This window comes from Salvelinus alpinus, chromosome 2 (assembly GCF_045679555.1).
Source record: "Salvelinus alpinus chromosome 2, SLU_Salpinus.1, whole genome shotgun sequence".
In the NCBI taxonomy this organism is placed as follows: domain Eukaryota; kingdom Metazoa; phylum Chordata; class Actinopteri; order Salmoniformes; family Salmonidae; genus Salvelinus; species Salvelinus alpinus.
The window spans coordinates 128,804,459-128,821,655 of record NC_092087.1 but is presented as its reverse complement, the minus strand read 5'-3'; the positions used below and the strand labels follow the sequence as shown (position 1 = coordinate 128,821,655).

The 17,197-nt window shown below is 44.9% G+C and overlaps 1 protein-coding gene across 2 annotated transcripts; it reads left to right on the top strand.

Annotated features, from left to right (window-relative positions):
• Nucleotides 1-363: 363 nt before the first annotated feature.
• On the top strand, nucleotides 364-17,184 carry LOC139568744 (vacuolar protein sorting-associated protein 54-like). Of its 2 annotated transcripts, XM_071390791.1 has the most exons (24): nucleotides 364-488; nucleotides 1,987-2,158; nucleotides 2,586-2,830; nucleotides 3,232-3,316; nucleotides 3,485-3,519; nucleotides 3,774-3,905; nucleotides 4,015-4,400; nucleotides 4,757-4,883; nucleotides 5,018-5,065; nucleotides 5,496-5,603; nucleotides 5,846-5,901; nucleotides 8,447-8,543; nucleotides 9,057-9,412; nucleotides 11,351-11,480; nucleotides 11,680-11,861; nucleotides 11,995-12,107; nucleotides 12,977-13,040; nucleotides 13,156-13,261; nucleotides 13,410-13,497; nucleotides 14,567-14,688; nucleotides 14,818-14,898; nucleotides 15,024-15,131; nucleotides 15,369-15,463; nucleotides 15,791-17,184. In XM_071390791.1, exons 2-24 carry the CDS (start codon nucleotides 2,017-2,019, stop codon nucleotides 15,894-15,896), a joined length of 3,012 nt encoding a protein of 1,003 aa, XP_071246892.1. In that variant the 5' UTR covers nucleotides 364-488; nucleotides 1,987-2,016; the 3' UTR covers nucleotides 15,897-17,184. The 2 variants fall into 2 exon arrangements, with proteins under 2 accessions (XP_071246892.1, XP_071246893.1); XM_071390792.1 differs by lacking the exon at nucleotides 5,018-5,065.
• The last annotated feature ends 13 nt before the right edge of the window (nucleotides 17,185-17,197 follow it).

Here is a 17,197-nt window from a genome sequence, read left to right as displayed (position 1 = left end):
GTAGAATTTCATGAAATGAGTCATACAATTGCAAAATGTTCTCTCTGCCCCATGGCTAAATGTGTAGAATTGCAGCAAACTTGCTTTAAAACTGCACCATTTTCTCTACACCCCCATAGCAAATGTGTAAAATTGCAGGAAATTTACTTAATTTTTTTTGTATCTCTTCACTCACATGCCACTAAAATGTTTTGCTTGCAAGGTGGGGAGGGGGTGTATGGATGTGGGTACGCAGACCCACGCCAAGGGCCACTGCAGCCCTTCATGGCCCCCACGCCCATCCCTGCAGTAAAGTACGTTGTAACAGTGTGCTGTGACGAAATTGACTGCATCGTTATGCACGAAAGAACTCGAAGAAGATTGTTCGCGCAGTGCATCCTGGTTACGGTACCGGCGGCGGTGGTTTGCTTGATGTTTTCTCCTGGTTCGTCTAATGTTTGCGTGATGGTGGAAAGAAGAATCAAGAACTAATGTGTTTCTAACAACAGGTACCAGACATGACGCATCTTCTTTTTGTCTGCTCTTCAGAAAAAGCTCAGCGGTCATGTATTTGTGTGGACTGCTTCCGTCTCTGTTTGGCTGTCGGGCTAGCATTTTGCTAGCTTCGATTATCAGTCTACGTGTAACCAGCTGGTCTCTTCAGGCCGCTGCAGTCGTGGGTAGCTACTCGAATATCGATGCTCGAAGAGTTAATCGTATCTCGTCTGTAAAGAGTAATTAGAAAAATGGTCAATGACAGTTAATGTTGCCGCATGACGGGGAAATGTGAATGTGGACGGCGGTGTTTAATATTTAGCTATAGTAGTTAACGTTACCTACTTAGCTAACTAGAGTTATCGTGCTATCTTGTTCCCCACCTGAGATAGTTAAGGCGCTGCAGTTGTCTAGCAGTGTGGTGAGGCAAACACCTCTCTTCTCAGTTATCTAGCGATTAAAAAAGTGAAATAACTAACGCTAACTAGGTTAATGTCATCTGATCAGATAAGTTACCCAGCTAACGTTAGTTAATTGACCACATCATCATTCCTGGTGGAGTTGGAACATTATCTGAATCGCAGAAATAGCTGACTATATTTTCTTGACATTTTGAATAGTACAGTTTTGATCCATATAGCTAGCGAATTTAGGCTGACAGTAGCTGTCCATTAAGTTAGTTAGCAAGCTACATGCGTTAACATTTGACGTTGTTGAAATAGGCAGCTACGATGTCATTGCCCAATGACGTGTTCAGTGTCTTGTGATGCACGTGACGTTGGTGTAAATCAGTCATATGACAGACGTAATATATCTATGTCTCTGGTTTTCTAAGTTCACCCTGCATTCGATAATGTATGTTACTGAAACTGACAACACGACGATATTGTCAGGAGCTGATTGTAGCCTAGGCACCTGCCCACCTTTCACCCTAATCTTTTCAACAGACAGATTAGACAACAAAGGGTCTTCGCTCCTGTAGGCAGTTAATCATAGTCTGTTGCTTACACAACACTGTCTTCTAGTCTGATTATATTGGTTAACATAGGCCCTGTTCTAGGCACCCTCTACCTTAACCACCAATGATGAATTACTTTGAATTTGATCATTCAGTTTCGGTAGACTGGGCTAGTTATGCAGACAAAGCAATAACTGAATCAATACACAGAGGAAGTGAGTCAAAAGGCATCGCTTTCCTCATCTGCTCAACTGCACCTCTGAGCCAGAATTGTCTGAGCATCAATACACCTGCACTTTCACTTCTGCTTCACACTAGTGACTTGTGACAATAACTGAAAGCCATTGCCGTGCACAGAAAAATGGGCTGACTTTTGAATGGATTGACTACTGACAAGTTTTCTATGGCCCTATTTTCAATGCCATTGGACCTAAGAACTCTGCAGATGGTCCGGTTTAGTGCTCGTTATTTTGTTACCGCAAACATGAATGTTTAGGCTATGTCTTTGTTTTGTATTGATACTCTCTGACTCAGTGCTATGTTTGCTAACTCAGCTAGCCTCCGTGGAGAGGTGCACCGATGCCATGGCCTCCCACAGCTCCTCCCCAGTGCCTCATCCCAGCAGTGGTGGCAGCGAGGGGATCTTCCGGAAGGACAGGGACTCTTCCTCACGACACTACAGGCCCGTCCACTCCCTGCCCGATGTCTGCCCCAAGGAGCCCACGGGTAAAGAACTAGCCTACATTTATGGTTGGCCAGCAGTCTTACAAGATTAATATCTATAAAGGTTCATCTTGTGTCACTGTTGATCAACCATATGCTGACTCCAGTCCTATTTTCTACCCCTCTCCCAAAGTTTGCACTTGTACACTCTCCCTCATGGATTTAAAAGGAATGGACTGGTGTAAGGCACTCCCTCCAGCCATTCTTGCACCAATCCAAAGCTTTTAAATGCATTAACGGAAGTGAAATAGTGCACACTTCTTGGTGAAGGGTAGTAGAGAATTGGTAGCCTCAGTAAGAGCGCATCGGTGAGGATGGTGGGTCAGGCTAGAGAATTGGAGCGCAACCATGGAATGCATCTCAAGATGCATTAAATGTTTTATTACTGCTGAAGGTTTCTACTGACTACATTTCCCACGTGCCCTTTCAGGCGAGGCAGCCCGGGGGCTGTGCGAGGGCCCGTCGGTGGTGGCCAACCAGCAGAGGTGGACGGTGTACAACTCCAAGGTGAACCTTCCAGCCGCGCTGAACGACCCACGGCTGGCCAAGAGGGAGTCTGACTTCTTCACCAAATCCTGGGGCCTGGACTTTGCCGAGACAGAAGTCATGCCCTCCTTCTACCTCCCCAACATCACAAAGGAACACTTTGGCCCCTACCTGCAGGAAACAGCTCAGGTAACCAACACACCCTGCTGCCCCTGTCATTCAGTTTGAATTATTCAGTAGATTGGACAGAAGTAGAGGCCACTGTCTGGCTTGGGTTGTGTTCATTAGGGCATGCAACAGAAAACATTTAAAAACATGTTGCAATGGATAATAAAAATTTGCATTTCTTATTGGGCAAATCCAGATAGTCCCTTCCAGTTTGTCTGTTTGGTGCCTGATGAACACAGTCCAGGTGTCAAATCCTCTTTCTATTGTTTGAATGTAATGAACATGGCCTTTTAAGCTATTTCTAAGTCTTTCTCCTCTTCCCTTTACTCATGGTCGAAATAGCACTTAGAAAATGTATCCACTATAATTAAACTGTATAAGCTATTAGGCCTAAACTAAATTGTGTCTGTGTTTCTCTGTAGAGGGAGAAAATCCATGAGCGATGCAAGAATATCTGTCCCAACAAGGATGAGCTGGATGCTGTCTCCAGCATCACAAACAACCACGGTATGCAATATTAAACAGCTCTGCACCATAATGACTGGGGCCTACAGTATCTATTCTGGACCATACGGACAAATCAATCTTATTTGTTTTGTCAAATATCACATTTCCTTTCAGTGTTGAGGTGAGTTGATTCAACTAATGTGCTCTTTCACTTTCTCTTCTTCGTAGACAAATCAAGAACGGAGTTGGAGCAGGTGCCCAAGGTAATTACTTCCTCTTGTTTTGTGATGTATCCGTGTGAGTTGTGGGGATTTCTAGAGCCCTGTTGAACCGTTTTGTCCCCTTGATTTGACTGTATGCGTTCATGATCCTCAAACTGTCATTAATACCGTAAACGTTTTTTTACATCATATATTTTGAATTGTATTAATATCTCCCTTGTCTAGACAGAGCAGCACACATAATATTTTGTTCTGGATTCCAAAATGAATATTTGCCTGGTGTCTGGCTTAAACAGATCTTCATGAAGCCTGACTTTGCACTAGACGACCCCACGACCTTTAACGCGGTCCTACCGTGGTCCCACTTCAACAGCGCTGGGCGGAAGAGCAGCAGGGACATGGCATCGTCACGGTTACTACAGGAAAAGGTGAGCCGGCGAACATTTGAACAATTGTCATGTCCTGCGTCGTTTCATTGCTTCACCGTCATGTTTCCTGTTGTTGGCTTCTCCCTCTCTCCATCCCTCTCTTTCTCAGCTGAGCCACTACCTCGACGTGGTGGAGGTGAGCATCGCGCGCCAGATCTCCCTGCGCTCCGAGGCCTTCTTCCACGCCATGTCCTCCCAGCACGAGCTCCAGGACCGCCTCACCGAAACCGCCCGCGCCGTGGCAGTCCTCCGGGGCCGCACGGCCGCCATCGAGTGCATCATGTGCGAAGGCCCGCTGCGGGCACTGCGGCAGGCGTTGACGCGCTCCAACTGCGCGCGGCTGCACAACAAGCTGAAGCTGATGGCGGCGGTGCATCAGAGCCAGCCCACTGTGCAGCTGCTGCTCTCCACCTCGGAGTTCGTTGGGGCCCTGGAGCTCATCGCCACCACCAAGGAGGTGCTGCAGCAGGAGCTGCAGGGGATACACAGCTTCAGGTGGGGGGGATGGGTGTGTTACGTACTCAGATCTATCGACGCACACAGTGGTGACACTTGTCTGATTAAATGCGCTGACACTCATATGAGACAAACGACATACAACAAATCATAGTAAGCAGCAGTCCACGCCAACTATTTATTGTGAGTAAGCTTGAAGCACGAATACAGAGTGGTTGCAGAACGATGTCATGCTGAAAGTTTCAAATACACACCACGTCTAGTTGGAATACTTTTCACAGAGTTTCATGTCAATATAAGTCATTTTAAACACGAGTCCCACAGTGAACTGCTCTGTGTATTCAGAGTGTGGCCTTTGGACCCTGTGACGTCTCCTGTCTCCCCCCCCCCTGCAGACACCTGGGCTCGCAGCTGTGTGAGATGGAGAAGCTGATAGACAAGATGATGGTGGAGGACTTTAGCATGTACTCCAGGAGTGACCTCAGCAGGAGTCTGGAGGAAGACGGACAGGTCATGGAGAAGGTCTGTACCATTGAGATAATTCAAATGTAAACATTGTTTATATATTTTTTTAAGTTGAGTTCAATCATAAATGGAAATGTTGAGAATGTGTAGATGTAGTTGGAGCACCAAACTGAGGTTTTATTTTGTCACAGTGGTCACTGTTCTCACAGATGCAATACAAACGTTCAGTCTCAATAAAGGTGGGTCTGACTCTTTCCGAACAAGTTTGCTACTTGGAATCAAGTGAATAAAAAGGGCACATTTTTGGGTACTCTTGTATAGATTGTTCAGAGGAAAACATCAATGTGTTGATCTCTTCAATCATCAGCCAAATTTACATTTCAGTAGCACAATTGGCATTTGCCTTTTTGTTATTATGGGTATGGTAACTTTAGATGACTCTGAAGGGGATTTTAATTATCCCCGTTATGCGGAAATCGTTGTCTTAATTGGTTTGAAATATGAATCTCTTTGTTTATTTTAATTGATGAATTGGTGTCTTATCATAATTGATCTCTTGAAGTGAAGAATTACTCTGATTGGAGTTATTGGGTTTTATAGTATTGCTCACTCTGTGTGTGTGTGTGGTGTGTGTGTGTGTGTGTGTGGGGGGGGGGGGGGGGGAGACAGGACAGGCTGGAGTCTTTGGTGTTTGGTTTGCTCAGGCAGCGGAAGCTGGATTTTCTGGACATCTACAGCGACGAGATGATCCTAGCAGCCAAAAGCATCGTCACACAGGTAAAAGACCAGACATAAAAAGTATCAGAGAACAGACTTATACGTCATGATCATAAACATTTATGGTGAAATTGGAAAAGGGGTTTTGACATGTTAAGAGTATTTCCCAAACCTCTCTTCCAGCACCCCCTCCGAGTTCCACTTCTTTGGTCTATTCCTGAACTAGCACACCTGTATCAAACAAGAAATACATTTTGAGTTGGTAAAACAGATATGGAAAGTAACATACTCTTATCCCACAGTCTGTTGTCGACTCGGTGTCGCAGATTGAAGATATCGACACTGACATCGTTACAAAGTGAGTAGTACAGCTAGCTATACGTTGAATGCATTTGTAATTGCTTGAGCACATTGAGCTGCTTGTAATATCTGCCGAATGCACTGGAGGTGTTGTCACAATATGGCCTAGTGTTCTGAGAATCCTTCCTCAACAAAGGAAAGGAAGCTAAACCAGTTGGTTATGGTTGTCTTAACAACAACAATGAGTTAGACTGTGTTAATCTGTCATCCTGCCATTGAAAGGAGCGCTTGGAATATGACGCGAGGGCTGTGAAACCAATCTGGGTGTGGAAATCTAATTATGAGGGCGTAACGTTAGATTGTCAGATAAATATATTGTTTAGGACAGGGCTCTTCACCAGTCGGCCCACTGGCCAAATTCTGCCTTCGGATCATTTGATTTGGCCCCGCAAGTTTTTTGTTATTGAATTTTCATTGTTGCATAAATAGAGAGACAGACAGTGTCTTCCGGAAAGTATTCCGACCCCTTGACTTTTTCCAGATTTTGTTACGTTACAGCCTTATTCAAAAATTGATTCAATAAATACAAATCCTCAGCAATCTACACACAATACCCCATAATGACAAAGCAAAAACAGGTTTTTAGACATTTTTGCTAACAAATACAACTTCATTGGAGTCCACCTGTGGTAAATTCAGAGTGGACATGATTTGGAAAGGCAGACACCTGTCTATATAAAGGTCCCATATTTGACAGTGCATGTCAGAGCACAAACCAAGCCATGGGGTCAAAGGAATTGTCCGTAGAGCTCTGAGACAGGATTGTGTCGAGGCAGAGATCTGGGGCAGGGTACCAAAAAATGTCTTGCGGCATTAAAGGTTCCCAAGAACACAGTGGCCGCTATCATTCTTAAATGGAAGAAGTTTGGAACCAACAATACTCTTCCTAGAGCTGGCCGCCCGGCCAAACTGAGCAATCGGGGAGAAGAGCCTTGGTCTGGGAGGTGACCAAGAACCTGATGGTCACTCCGACAGAGCTCTAGTTTCTCTGTGGAGATGGGAGAACCTTTTAGAATGACAACCATCTTTCAGCACTCAGACACCAATCAGGTCTTTATGGTAGAGTGGCCAGACGGAAGCCTCTACTCAGTAAAAGGCACATGACAGCCTGCTTGGAGTTTGCCAAAAGGCACCTAAAGACTCTGACCATGAGAAACAAGATTATCCGGTCTGATGAAAACAAGATTCAACTCTTTGGCCTGAATGCCAAAATTCTCTGGTCTGACGAAACCAAGATTCCACGCCTGAATGCCAAGCATCACGTCTGGAGGAAACCTGGCACCATCCCTACAGTGGAGCAAGGTGGTGGCAGCATCATGCTGTGGGGATGTTTTTCAGCGACAGGGACTGGGACACTAGTCAGGATCAAGGGAAAGATGAAAGGAGCAAAGTACAGAGAGATCCTTGATGAAATCCTGCTCAGGACCTCAGAATGGGGTGAACGTTCACCTTCTAACAGGACAACAACCTTAAGCACACAGCCAAGAAAATGCAGGAGTAGCTTTAGGAAAAGTCTCTGAATGTTCTTGTGGCCCAGCCAGAGCCCGAACTTGTAACCGATTGAACATCTCTGGAGAGACCTGAAAATAGCTGTGCAGCAATGCTCCCTAGCCAACCTGACAGTGCTTGAGTGGATCTGCAGAAAATTTGCGAAACTCCCCAAATACAGGTGTGCCAAGCTTGTAGTATCATACCCAAGAAACCTTGAGGCTGTAATCGCTGCCAAAGCTGCTTCAACAAAGTACTGAGTAAAGGGTCTGAATACTTATGTAAATGTGCTATTTCTGTTTATTTTTAATACATTTGCAAAAATGTCTAAACTAGTTTTTACTTTATCATTATGGGGTATTGTGTGTAGATTGATGAGGGGGAAAAAACAGTGTAATCAATTTTAGAATAAGGCTGTAACGTTAAAAAAAACGTGGAAAAAGTCAAGAGGTTTGAATACTTTCCGAATTCACTTGATCGTCTCCCAATTTAATCAAGGTTTGAAATTAAAGCTTGGAATTTGGTCAGTTTTTAGTTTTGTACTTTTCTATCTGCTATGTTGTTAAAGTTTATCATCACAATACCCCTGGGTCGTATTCACTAGACACCAACTGGAAGAACCTGAATATGTCCAATAACCGATTAACCCTATTCTCAACCGGCTGGTAGAGCATGTTTTGACAATAGATTTAGAAGGGGATATGAACAAAACATTTTAATTAAATTTGATTGGTCAACTCCCCAGCCCTCCTGCATCAATTAAAGCCAAACGTTTGATTTTCCTGTGTGTCCATGTGTACGTACATACATATACAGTTGCAAGAAAAAGTTTGAACCCTTTGGAATGACCTGGATTTCTGCATTGATTACTCATAAAATGTGGTCTGATCTTCATTTGTCACAATAATACACAATCTGACTAAACTAATGAAACACAAGCAGTTGTACTTTTACATTTTTTATTGAAGACAAGAACCTCCTCCTTCTGTTGCAAAACATTTTGATATGGTTTGCGCTAATGAATACGACCCTTCTCTTTGCTTCTGGTTGGTCAGGCTGGCAGACCAGATGCGTCTGATGACCTTCCCCCAGTGGTTTGAGCTGCTGAAGTCCGTCTTCGAGAACTTCATTCTCTTCCTGAAGAGGATCAAGGTGAGCATCATACTTTATTAAAATACAATCCCGGTCGGTTAGATTGAATCAAAATGGGATTTATGGAATTGTCCTCTTGCTGAATAGAATACTTGAAGAAAGTGTATTTAGAGGTAAAGAAAATGAAAGGTAGTTAGATGTCTTGCTATATAAATTGGCATAGAAGAATATAACACGTTCGCATTTGTTATTTTGGCAGTGTCTACACATTTTTCTTTGGTTGACGTGCAAACCAGCTGTTTAAAGTGCATTACTTTCCTGGCCCGTTGTAGGACTCGAAGTTGATGATCTGTGCCTTTTTATTCATCTGGTGTAGTTAGCAAGGTTGGGGTCAATTCCATTTAAATTCAAGAAGTACACTGAAATACCAATTCTCTTCGATGCTTTTCAATAAGGGAAATTTCTAATTGGAGTTGTTTACTTTCTGAATTGACTGGAATTTAAATGGAAGGGACCCCAACCCTGGTAGTTGGCTCCTCTGCCCTATAAGTTAACCATTATGTCCTCATCCAGGCAACGCTCAGTGTGGTGAGGAATGTGGTGCTGGAGGCGCTGGACAGCAACCAGAAGAGCCGTCTGCTGGAGCGGGCTGCGGCGGGGGGCCTGGCTGAAGCCCCAGGGACCCCTCTCAACCAGGGGGAAGCAGAACTGGCCTACCTCACCCACGAGGGCCTGTTCATCAGCGACGCTCTCAATGATGCCCAGCTGCACCTGGGGGCAGGCGGGGGCCAGGAGCAGAGCTCCACGGTGGGGCCCAGGCAGGCCCTGTCACGTTTGGATGGTTGTGGTAGTGACTCCGCCTCAGGGACCACCGAGTCGTCCTCCAGCAGGGAACACGCTTTCCAGCCAGGAGGGGCCGCCGGCATCTCGTGAGTCACTCACCACCTTCACCAACCACAAACACACACTGTTAACACTACTGAGTTAGGCTATACTGTGCTGGCCTGGTTATTTTTCCACCAAAGTAAAGTTTGGGTTGGCAAGGCAGTGTGAAAAAGATTCAATACATGCTGCACATCTGTACACACTCAGGAAATCAAAGTAACTGTCCAGTGTTTCCAGATTTCTATCAAATATGACCTGTAATTAATTACAATGTACGTGAAATAGTTTTCCTTCCAAAATGTTTTAAGGAAGTATGTTAAAAAGCAGCTTTTCTGTGTTTGAATGGTGTGAGCGTACCCCAACCAGAGAATACAGGGTTATTCTGGATCAAAAAGGGGCTTAGGTGGTGGCAGTGGGTGGGGGCAGTGGGCGCAGTCGGTCCGTTGGCGAGGCAACATTTTTGAGAACATTTGAGGCCCCCATTTTGGTGGTGTAAAGACATTTTTAAGTTAAGCCAATTTCCTGAAATTCTACACATTCCTCAATTGACTGAGTGAAATATTTGTGGTTTTTATAGCTAATTTCCTGCAATTCTACATATTCTGAGAGAACATTTAGCCGTTTTAAAGCAAGTTTCCAGCAATTCTATGCATTTTTCCATGGTTAACCCTAGAGTCGATATCCGTTCCCCTTTGGAAATCAAGTTGACATAATAAAAAATCCCCCTGTTTAAGCTAGAGATATCCACCGCACTCTCTGTCAGCCTTCTGCCTCTGCGGCGGAAGCTGGCCGAGCTACAGCAGTGTTTGTTAGACCAGGAGACATCCCGAAAATCGGTCTTCTCACAAACGTCTGTAGCGTCCGAACAGTTTGGCCTACAAAACTATAATGACCCCTTTTATATAAAGACTCACAAACACCATTTTTCCCTACGACCCCCACAAGCGTCACGGGACTCGTCTAAAGTCGGTACTGCCGATCTGCCAACTTCTGTCTGTAGCATCCGAACAGTTTGGGCTAAACACTAATATGACCCCTCTGTGGAAAGGTGAGTCTCTCTATGACGCCTCTCAAGGTAGCCCAGTACCAGTTCGAACAAATTAGGGAAGTATATACTTGCTGGACAGTTGTTTTTAGATACACCACCCCATACACAAAACTGGACCTACAGAGACAGTGAGTCACGTGGCCATGGCTTGCTATATAAAGCAGTCAGACAGGCATCGTGGCATTCTGTTACTGTTCCATTGAACGTTATAATGGGCAAAACGAGTGACCTAAGCGACTTTGAGCGGCAGTCCTGTGGGCGAAAAAACAGCTAGTTGACGAGAGAGGTCGAAAGAATGGCAAGAATCGTGCAAGCTAACAGGCGGGCCACAAATACAAATAACAGCGCAGTACAACAGTGGTGTGCAGAACGGCATCTCGGAACTCACAACTAGTCGATCCTTGTCACGGATGGGCTGTTGCAGCAGACGACCACACCGGGTTCCACTCCTATCAGCTAAACTCCAGCGGACACAATGACCAACACTGGACAATTGTGGAGTGGAAAAACATTGTGTGCTCCAACGAATCCCGGTTCCTAATGTGTCATGCTGATGACAGTCAGGATTTGGTTTAAGCCAGGATGGATCCATCCTGTCTGGTGTCAACAGTACAGGCGTAATGGTGTGGGGCAAACGTTAAGTCCCTTGATACCAATTGAGCAACATTTCCATGCCCCGAAGAGTTCAGGCTGGGGGGGGTCAACCTGGTGCTAGATGGCTGTACCGAATAAACTGCCCAATGAGTGTATATATATTTGAAGGTTGGGACCAGCTGGGACCTTTTTATACTCTGTAGTAGACAATAAAAAATGGAGTGTCCCTTCTTAAGTGCTCTTTGTATTCTGTACAATACAAATAGAATGTAAAAAAAAAAAAAAAAAAAAAAAATGTCTTTCTAGTAATTGTATTTCTCTGTTGTCTGTTCGGCTGCAGGTCCAGTGAGGACATGATGCCTAGTGACCTGGAGCTGGGCCGCGTGGCCAATAACATCCAGGAGCTGCTCTACACCGCCTCAGACGTCAGCCACGACCGCTGTGTCAAAGTCCTCATGGCCAGAGCCAAGGTAGCTAGCTAGCTTAACGCATGCCATGACAGGATAAACAACACACAGCGTGACCAATGCACTCTCAGCTGGCTTGTGTGTGACTGTACAGACAGGGTTTGATGTTCTGAATTGACAATGTCAAATTGGAGTAACTCCAATCCTGCTGGTAGTGTTTCCTGTTTTGTAACCTTGAATAATCACTTTCTCTCTCCGCCAGGATGGCTCCCTGGAGCGTCTGAGCTCGGCTGAGTTTGTGTTTCTGTCCCAGGCGGTGGAAGGCTTTGTGAGGGACACGGAGGAGCTGTGCTGCAGACGCAGTGTGTCCCTAAGGGGGGCGCTACAGAGCCAGGCCAACCGCTTTGTCCACCGCTTCCACGAGGAACGCAAGACCAAGCTCAGGTATTAGACTGGAGAGTACACACACACACACACACACACACACACACACACACACCTTAATAGGGAATAGATGTGCAATACTTCAGGAACTTGAAAACCGTCTATCTTAACTGTGTGTGTGGGTTCTCTCCAGTCTGCTGCTGGACAATGAGCGGTGGAAGCAGGCAGAGGTTCCTGCAGAATTCCAGGACCTGGTTAACTCCATAGCAGATGGCAGGATCACACTACCCGAACGCAAACCCCAAGGTAATATACCATTTGAGCATAAAATGAACACCCGCCACCCACGTGTAGATTTAGATATTGGCAGGTAAGAATGTCTATTTCACCAGCCATGTTGGCGGGTGGTCAATTTGCAGGGCTCTACAGTGCGAGCATTACATTCGTGAATAAAAATTGTCAAAAGTCAAGTATGAGCACAGTTAGGGTTAGAAAAATGCTGCAATAGCTGTTCTGTTTCATAGCTGCTAATCGCTCAAATATATAGGAATCCTATATCCCACCTCTCGCTGTAACACTGCCTGGCAGGGGAGCTATGCACACTGAATTAAGTGCTGATAGATTCATTTTTGGAGGCGCTGTGCACAGGTATGAAAGTTGGTCTAATTTACTCAAGTTTACAAAGTGAAACTTTGTCCTCGTGTTTTTTGGTTATTTACATTGCGTGGTTGTTTTTCAATGTTAGTTTGAGTCTGCTGCTTCAACTGATAGCAAAGAGAGAGATCCCAAATCTCAGAGACACTTAAAGGGGCAGCTGAACATTTTGTCTCCGATAGTTTGGACTCAGGTCACAAAGAATGAAATGAAATTCAGCAATATACCACATTACTTCGTACTAATACATTTCTGGTATTTAGAAACATTACAAAGCGTAAAAAAAAACAACATTTTATGTAATTATGGCGAAAATATTTTGGGTGGTAAAAGACCTCAGTGGCTGGTAGATATTTTCATCTACCTGCCACAGTGGCTGGTGGATCACAAAGTGAATTTTATGCCCTGTATACCATGCTTACCATAGTCTGTCACTGAACCACGGTCTGCACAACTGTCAGTCCCCCAAATATATTTGGCTGTCCCTAGACTGAGTTTATTTCCTGTCTTCTCAACACCAGGCACAGAAGAAAGGAAACCAAGTGATTATTTGCACATTGATGGCCAGAAATATGCTGTTGTCGGGTGAGTTTTGATTGACTAACTACGATAAATGCGCCTTTCCACTCCCACATTCGAAACGGAATGCATGTAGGGAAAAAATGATACTGACTGGTGACCTCTGTGTCCTCCTCATCAGCACGGTGTTACTGCTAATCCGGATCTTCCTGGAGTACTGTCAGTGTGTCAACGACATCCCGTCCATCTCCACGGACATGCTCACCCGCCTCTCAGACCTACTCAAGGTAACAACACACCACCCACCTGTGTGGCAACAGTCTAGAAGGATGGTCTGAGAGTCGTCTACATTTACCTGGCAAGCATCCCACTAACAACCTGCCATGTTGTATTGAATGGTCCCTGACCCTCTCTCTCTCTCTCTCTCGCTGACAGCACTTCAACTCGCGGAGCTGCCAGCTGGTCCTGGGGGCAGGAGCACTACAAGTGGTGGGACTCAAGACCATCACCACTAAAAACCTGGGTATGTACCAGAGTATGTGAGCGGAGCTGGAGCGAGGAGTGGAGCGTGCGATTCCCAAAGGCTGGAGCGTCAGTAGCGCTCACGTCACGAGCTCAGGGCATGCCCGGCCCAGCATGCATTTGTAGTCTACTTGTGCGATGCTATCTAGAGCCCCTTGCTTTAATTCGGTAAATATTTTAATAAAGAAACTGAGAACACAGATGCTGAATCAAGGTGACTTACAAAGAGCAAGAGAGGGAGTGTGGTGTATGTAGTGATGTAGTGTCCACAACTAAAGAATCATTGTGGAGTCTGAAAAGATACGTATCCCTAAAGCATGATGGTAGACTTACTACATGCACATGCTTAAAGAAAGAAAGGAACGATGTGGGTAGATAACTAAGTGTGTCATTGTAGCAAAGTATTTCTAAACAAAAAATCCGATCTCTAACCTTAGAGCGTTGGGCCAGTAACCGAAAGGTTGCTGGATCGAATCCCCGAGCTGACAATGTACAAATCATTCGTTCTGCCCCTGAACAAGGCTGTTAACCCACTGTTCCCCACTGTTAACCCACTGTTCCTTGGCCTACCAGTGGGTTAACGGGTTCTACCTATAGAAAAAAAACTCTGCATCTCTGCCCAGCCTGTTAAGAGTGGCCAAAGGGGTGTTTAGCATCCCCAGTGGCTCTGCAAGAGTGGAGAGGATATTCTCCGCTGCCGGCCGGCTCTCCAGGCACCATCGCATGAGTCTGACGCCACAGACTGGCCAAACGTGTGCTTCTCTAAAATACATTCAAAGGCACTAATAAGTACGTTTTTGATTAATTTGTATTGAATTCTAAATAAGTCACAGCCTATAAGGATTTAATACAACAAAATGTTTAAATGCTGAGTGCTTTATGTCCCTACCAGCCAATTGTGTCGCACTCGCAAATGCTTCACAATGTATTTCTTTGTAGGCTATAGCATTGAAATAATATAAATCATTCACTTTGCCCCACTACAGGGTTACCTCTCTACATTAGTATAGCTGTGTGTTCCCGTCTGTGTTGTCCGTGTAGAAATAACCATAGCGTGCGTCTTTCCTCAGCCCTGGCCTCACGCTGTCTTCAGCTGGTGGTTCACTACATTCCCATCATCAGGGCCCACTTTGAGACCAAGCTGACGCCAAAGCAGTACAGCGTCCTCAGGCACTTTGACCACATCACTAAGGTGAGCACTGACCTCCACGCACGGAGGACAGTACTCTAGTTCGGAGATTCACTTGTAAGCCGTGAGTGACACGACGGTGTAGGCCTTTTTTGAGTTTTAAGAATTGTTTTTCATTTTTTGGGGGGCCAGGACTACAACGATCACATAGCGGAGATCTCCGCTAAACTGGTGTCCATCATGGACAGCATGTTTGAGAAGGTGCTGTCTAAGGTGAGTTCTACAGGTCCAAACCGCTCTCAAACTCTCCCCTACAATACCACTTTATAAAATTGGCTACAGCAATGTCAATCAGTGTATCAACATATATCTACAATATCTACCATGTCTCCCGCCAGTATGAAGTCAAGGCCCCCATGCCTTCGGCCTGCTTTCGCAACGTCTGTAAACAAATGGCCAAAATGCATGAAGCCCTCTACGAGCTGCTACCTGAGGAACAGGCACAGGTAATATATGCCAATAATACCACAGAGATCCTATTCAATGACTTCTAATTATTCAAATGTGTAATAATGTATAATAGAATGTACTCCGTAACTACGCTGTAGTTACTTCTACCGCTATTCTCATGCGCTTTTACAACATACTGGGCACGGTCCAGGTTGTCTTCATTGCATTCGCAGCTGACTAGAATATGTTGAGTTTTGAGGGTAACGTTGTCTGTTTCTTTTCTCTGGGCCTAGATGTTGTTCCTGAGGATCAATGCCCGCCTTAAAATTCACCTTAAAAGGCAGCTGGCCCGTCTCGGGGTGCACCACGACGGTGGACCTCAACATGGGTGAGTTTCTCTAGTCTGATTCTGTGGTGGTTGAGAGAGAACATTTCTGTAATATTGCTCCAAAATTTGTCCTACAGTTATCTCTGCTTGACCGTACCAAAAATAGATAAACATGTATTTTCACGACACAGATTAAACCTACTCCTGGACTAAAAATAATGCTCAACGGAGAATCTAATGAAAGTCATTTGTCCAGAACTAGGCTTAATGTGTCTGATAAAACAGCTTCTTGTCACTAAAGCTAAAAGACAATTTCGATGGACTTGTTGATGACTTGAAAGCTCTTCTCTGACCCCCCCCCCCATAATGACTCTCACCCCGCTCCAGGCTGGTGACGGTGGATGTCGCGTTTTACACTGAGAACGTTCAATCACTGAGGACACTTGAAAAGCTAGACTTGAACATGGCTGAGATCTGGGAGCAGAAGAGGTGATGATGGGGGTAGTAGTCGTCCTACCTACAGTGTGTAACGCCATGTTAACCCACCCTGGAGGGAGGGGAGAAACTTAACTCTACTCAGATTCTTGTTGTAAAGAGACTGCACCTCCAGCAGCCAGCCTGCCCAGGGATCTCACACTGTCTGTGTACAGAAAGAGAGTGGAGGAGGTCTGGTAGTGGTGCTTCCTCAAGGGAGAAACTGCCCCAGGCAGAAACGGTGTGGGACCAAACACTGAAGTGGCCATTGTGTAGGACAGGCTACATAACATGGCGCCCTATTCCCTATACAGTGTACGATCTAAGGAATAGGGTGCCATTTCAGACACTGACATGGGCTTTTTTTTATTTTTTAAAGAGCAGCTCTCTGGGGGGGGGGGGCTACAATGAGATACGAGAGACTTTTAGGACGCAACTGCTGCCCGTTACCTCATCACACTGTAATTCAACTATAGATGACTTATTAAAAACAGATGAATAAATGGACTTTGATTGGACTGAAATGCTGACATGGTTCAGAACATGACACTTACTGGAGAACTGAATTTTTTTGTTGTTCAGGTTGAAAGCATATTGTTTATCTTGCGTCGGTCAACGAAGTAAGGAATAACAAGGCCACACTCACGGATTCAGACCCATGTTTAAGATAAAAGGCATTTTAAGTTGACTAAAACACTGTTCTCTAAAGAGAGCTTCAGATGGAGCATAATTTGCAAACAAATTCCTTCCAAGGCCCTAAATTAAACCTTTACTGTGCCGTCTGTACAGTAGGAGTGAGCAATTTCTCTCAACACAATGCCACTTTGAGCATTGACAGACTATATCTGCACAATTGTTCCCTAATGCCCAAGCTAAGTCATTCTATTTAAAGCATTGTCACTCGTTGTATTTCTTGGATGCATGAACAAACATTAGCCTCTGATTGGTTTGTCTTTTTTTTTTTTTTTGTAGTCGAGCTCCAACCAAAAGTCTTGTTTCCCAGTTCTATTCACTGCCTGTCTACACTGTGAGCATTACACCTTATGCAAGAGGATCTAATGGTGTATATAACAAAAAGCACCATCCAGTAAAAAGTGGTCTACTTCAAAAGTGCCTACTTTTGATAAATATCAGAGACGGACTTCTTTACAATAGTATACTGTTTGAGTGCCTGTGTATGCTTGTCTGTGAGCATATGACTGTTGGGCACTCATTGCTGCTCTGGTTAAGTTGGGTAAGGAAGTGTGGCAAACTGAGTGTTTGTCTTGAATCCCAGGAAACTGAATAAAACATGGGACAATATGGAAGCATTTCTACTTT

Bases quoted from the DNA above. Each gene is read 5' to 3' on its own strand.
- LOC139568744 (XM_071390791.1), top strand. From the start codon at position 2,017: ATGGCCTCCCACAGCTCCTCCCCAGTGCCTCATCCCAGCAGTGGTGGC. The intron at 13,498-14,566 runs GTATGTACCAGA...GTCTTTCCTCAG, and splicing joins CATCACCACTAAAAACCTGG to CCCTGGCCTCACGCTGTCTT. The intron at 15,132-15,368 runs GTAATATATGCC...CTCTGGGCCTAG, and splicing joins TACCTGAGGAACAGGCACAG to ATGTTGTTCCTGAGGATCAA.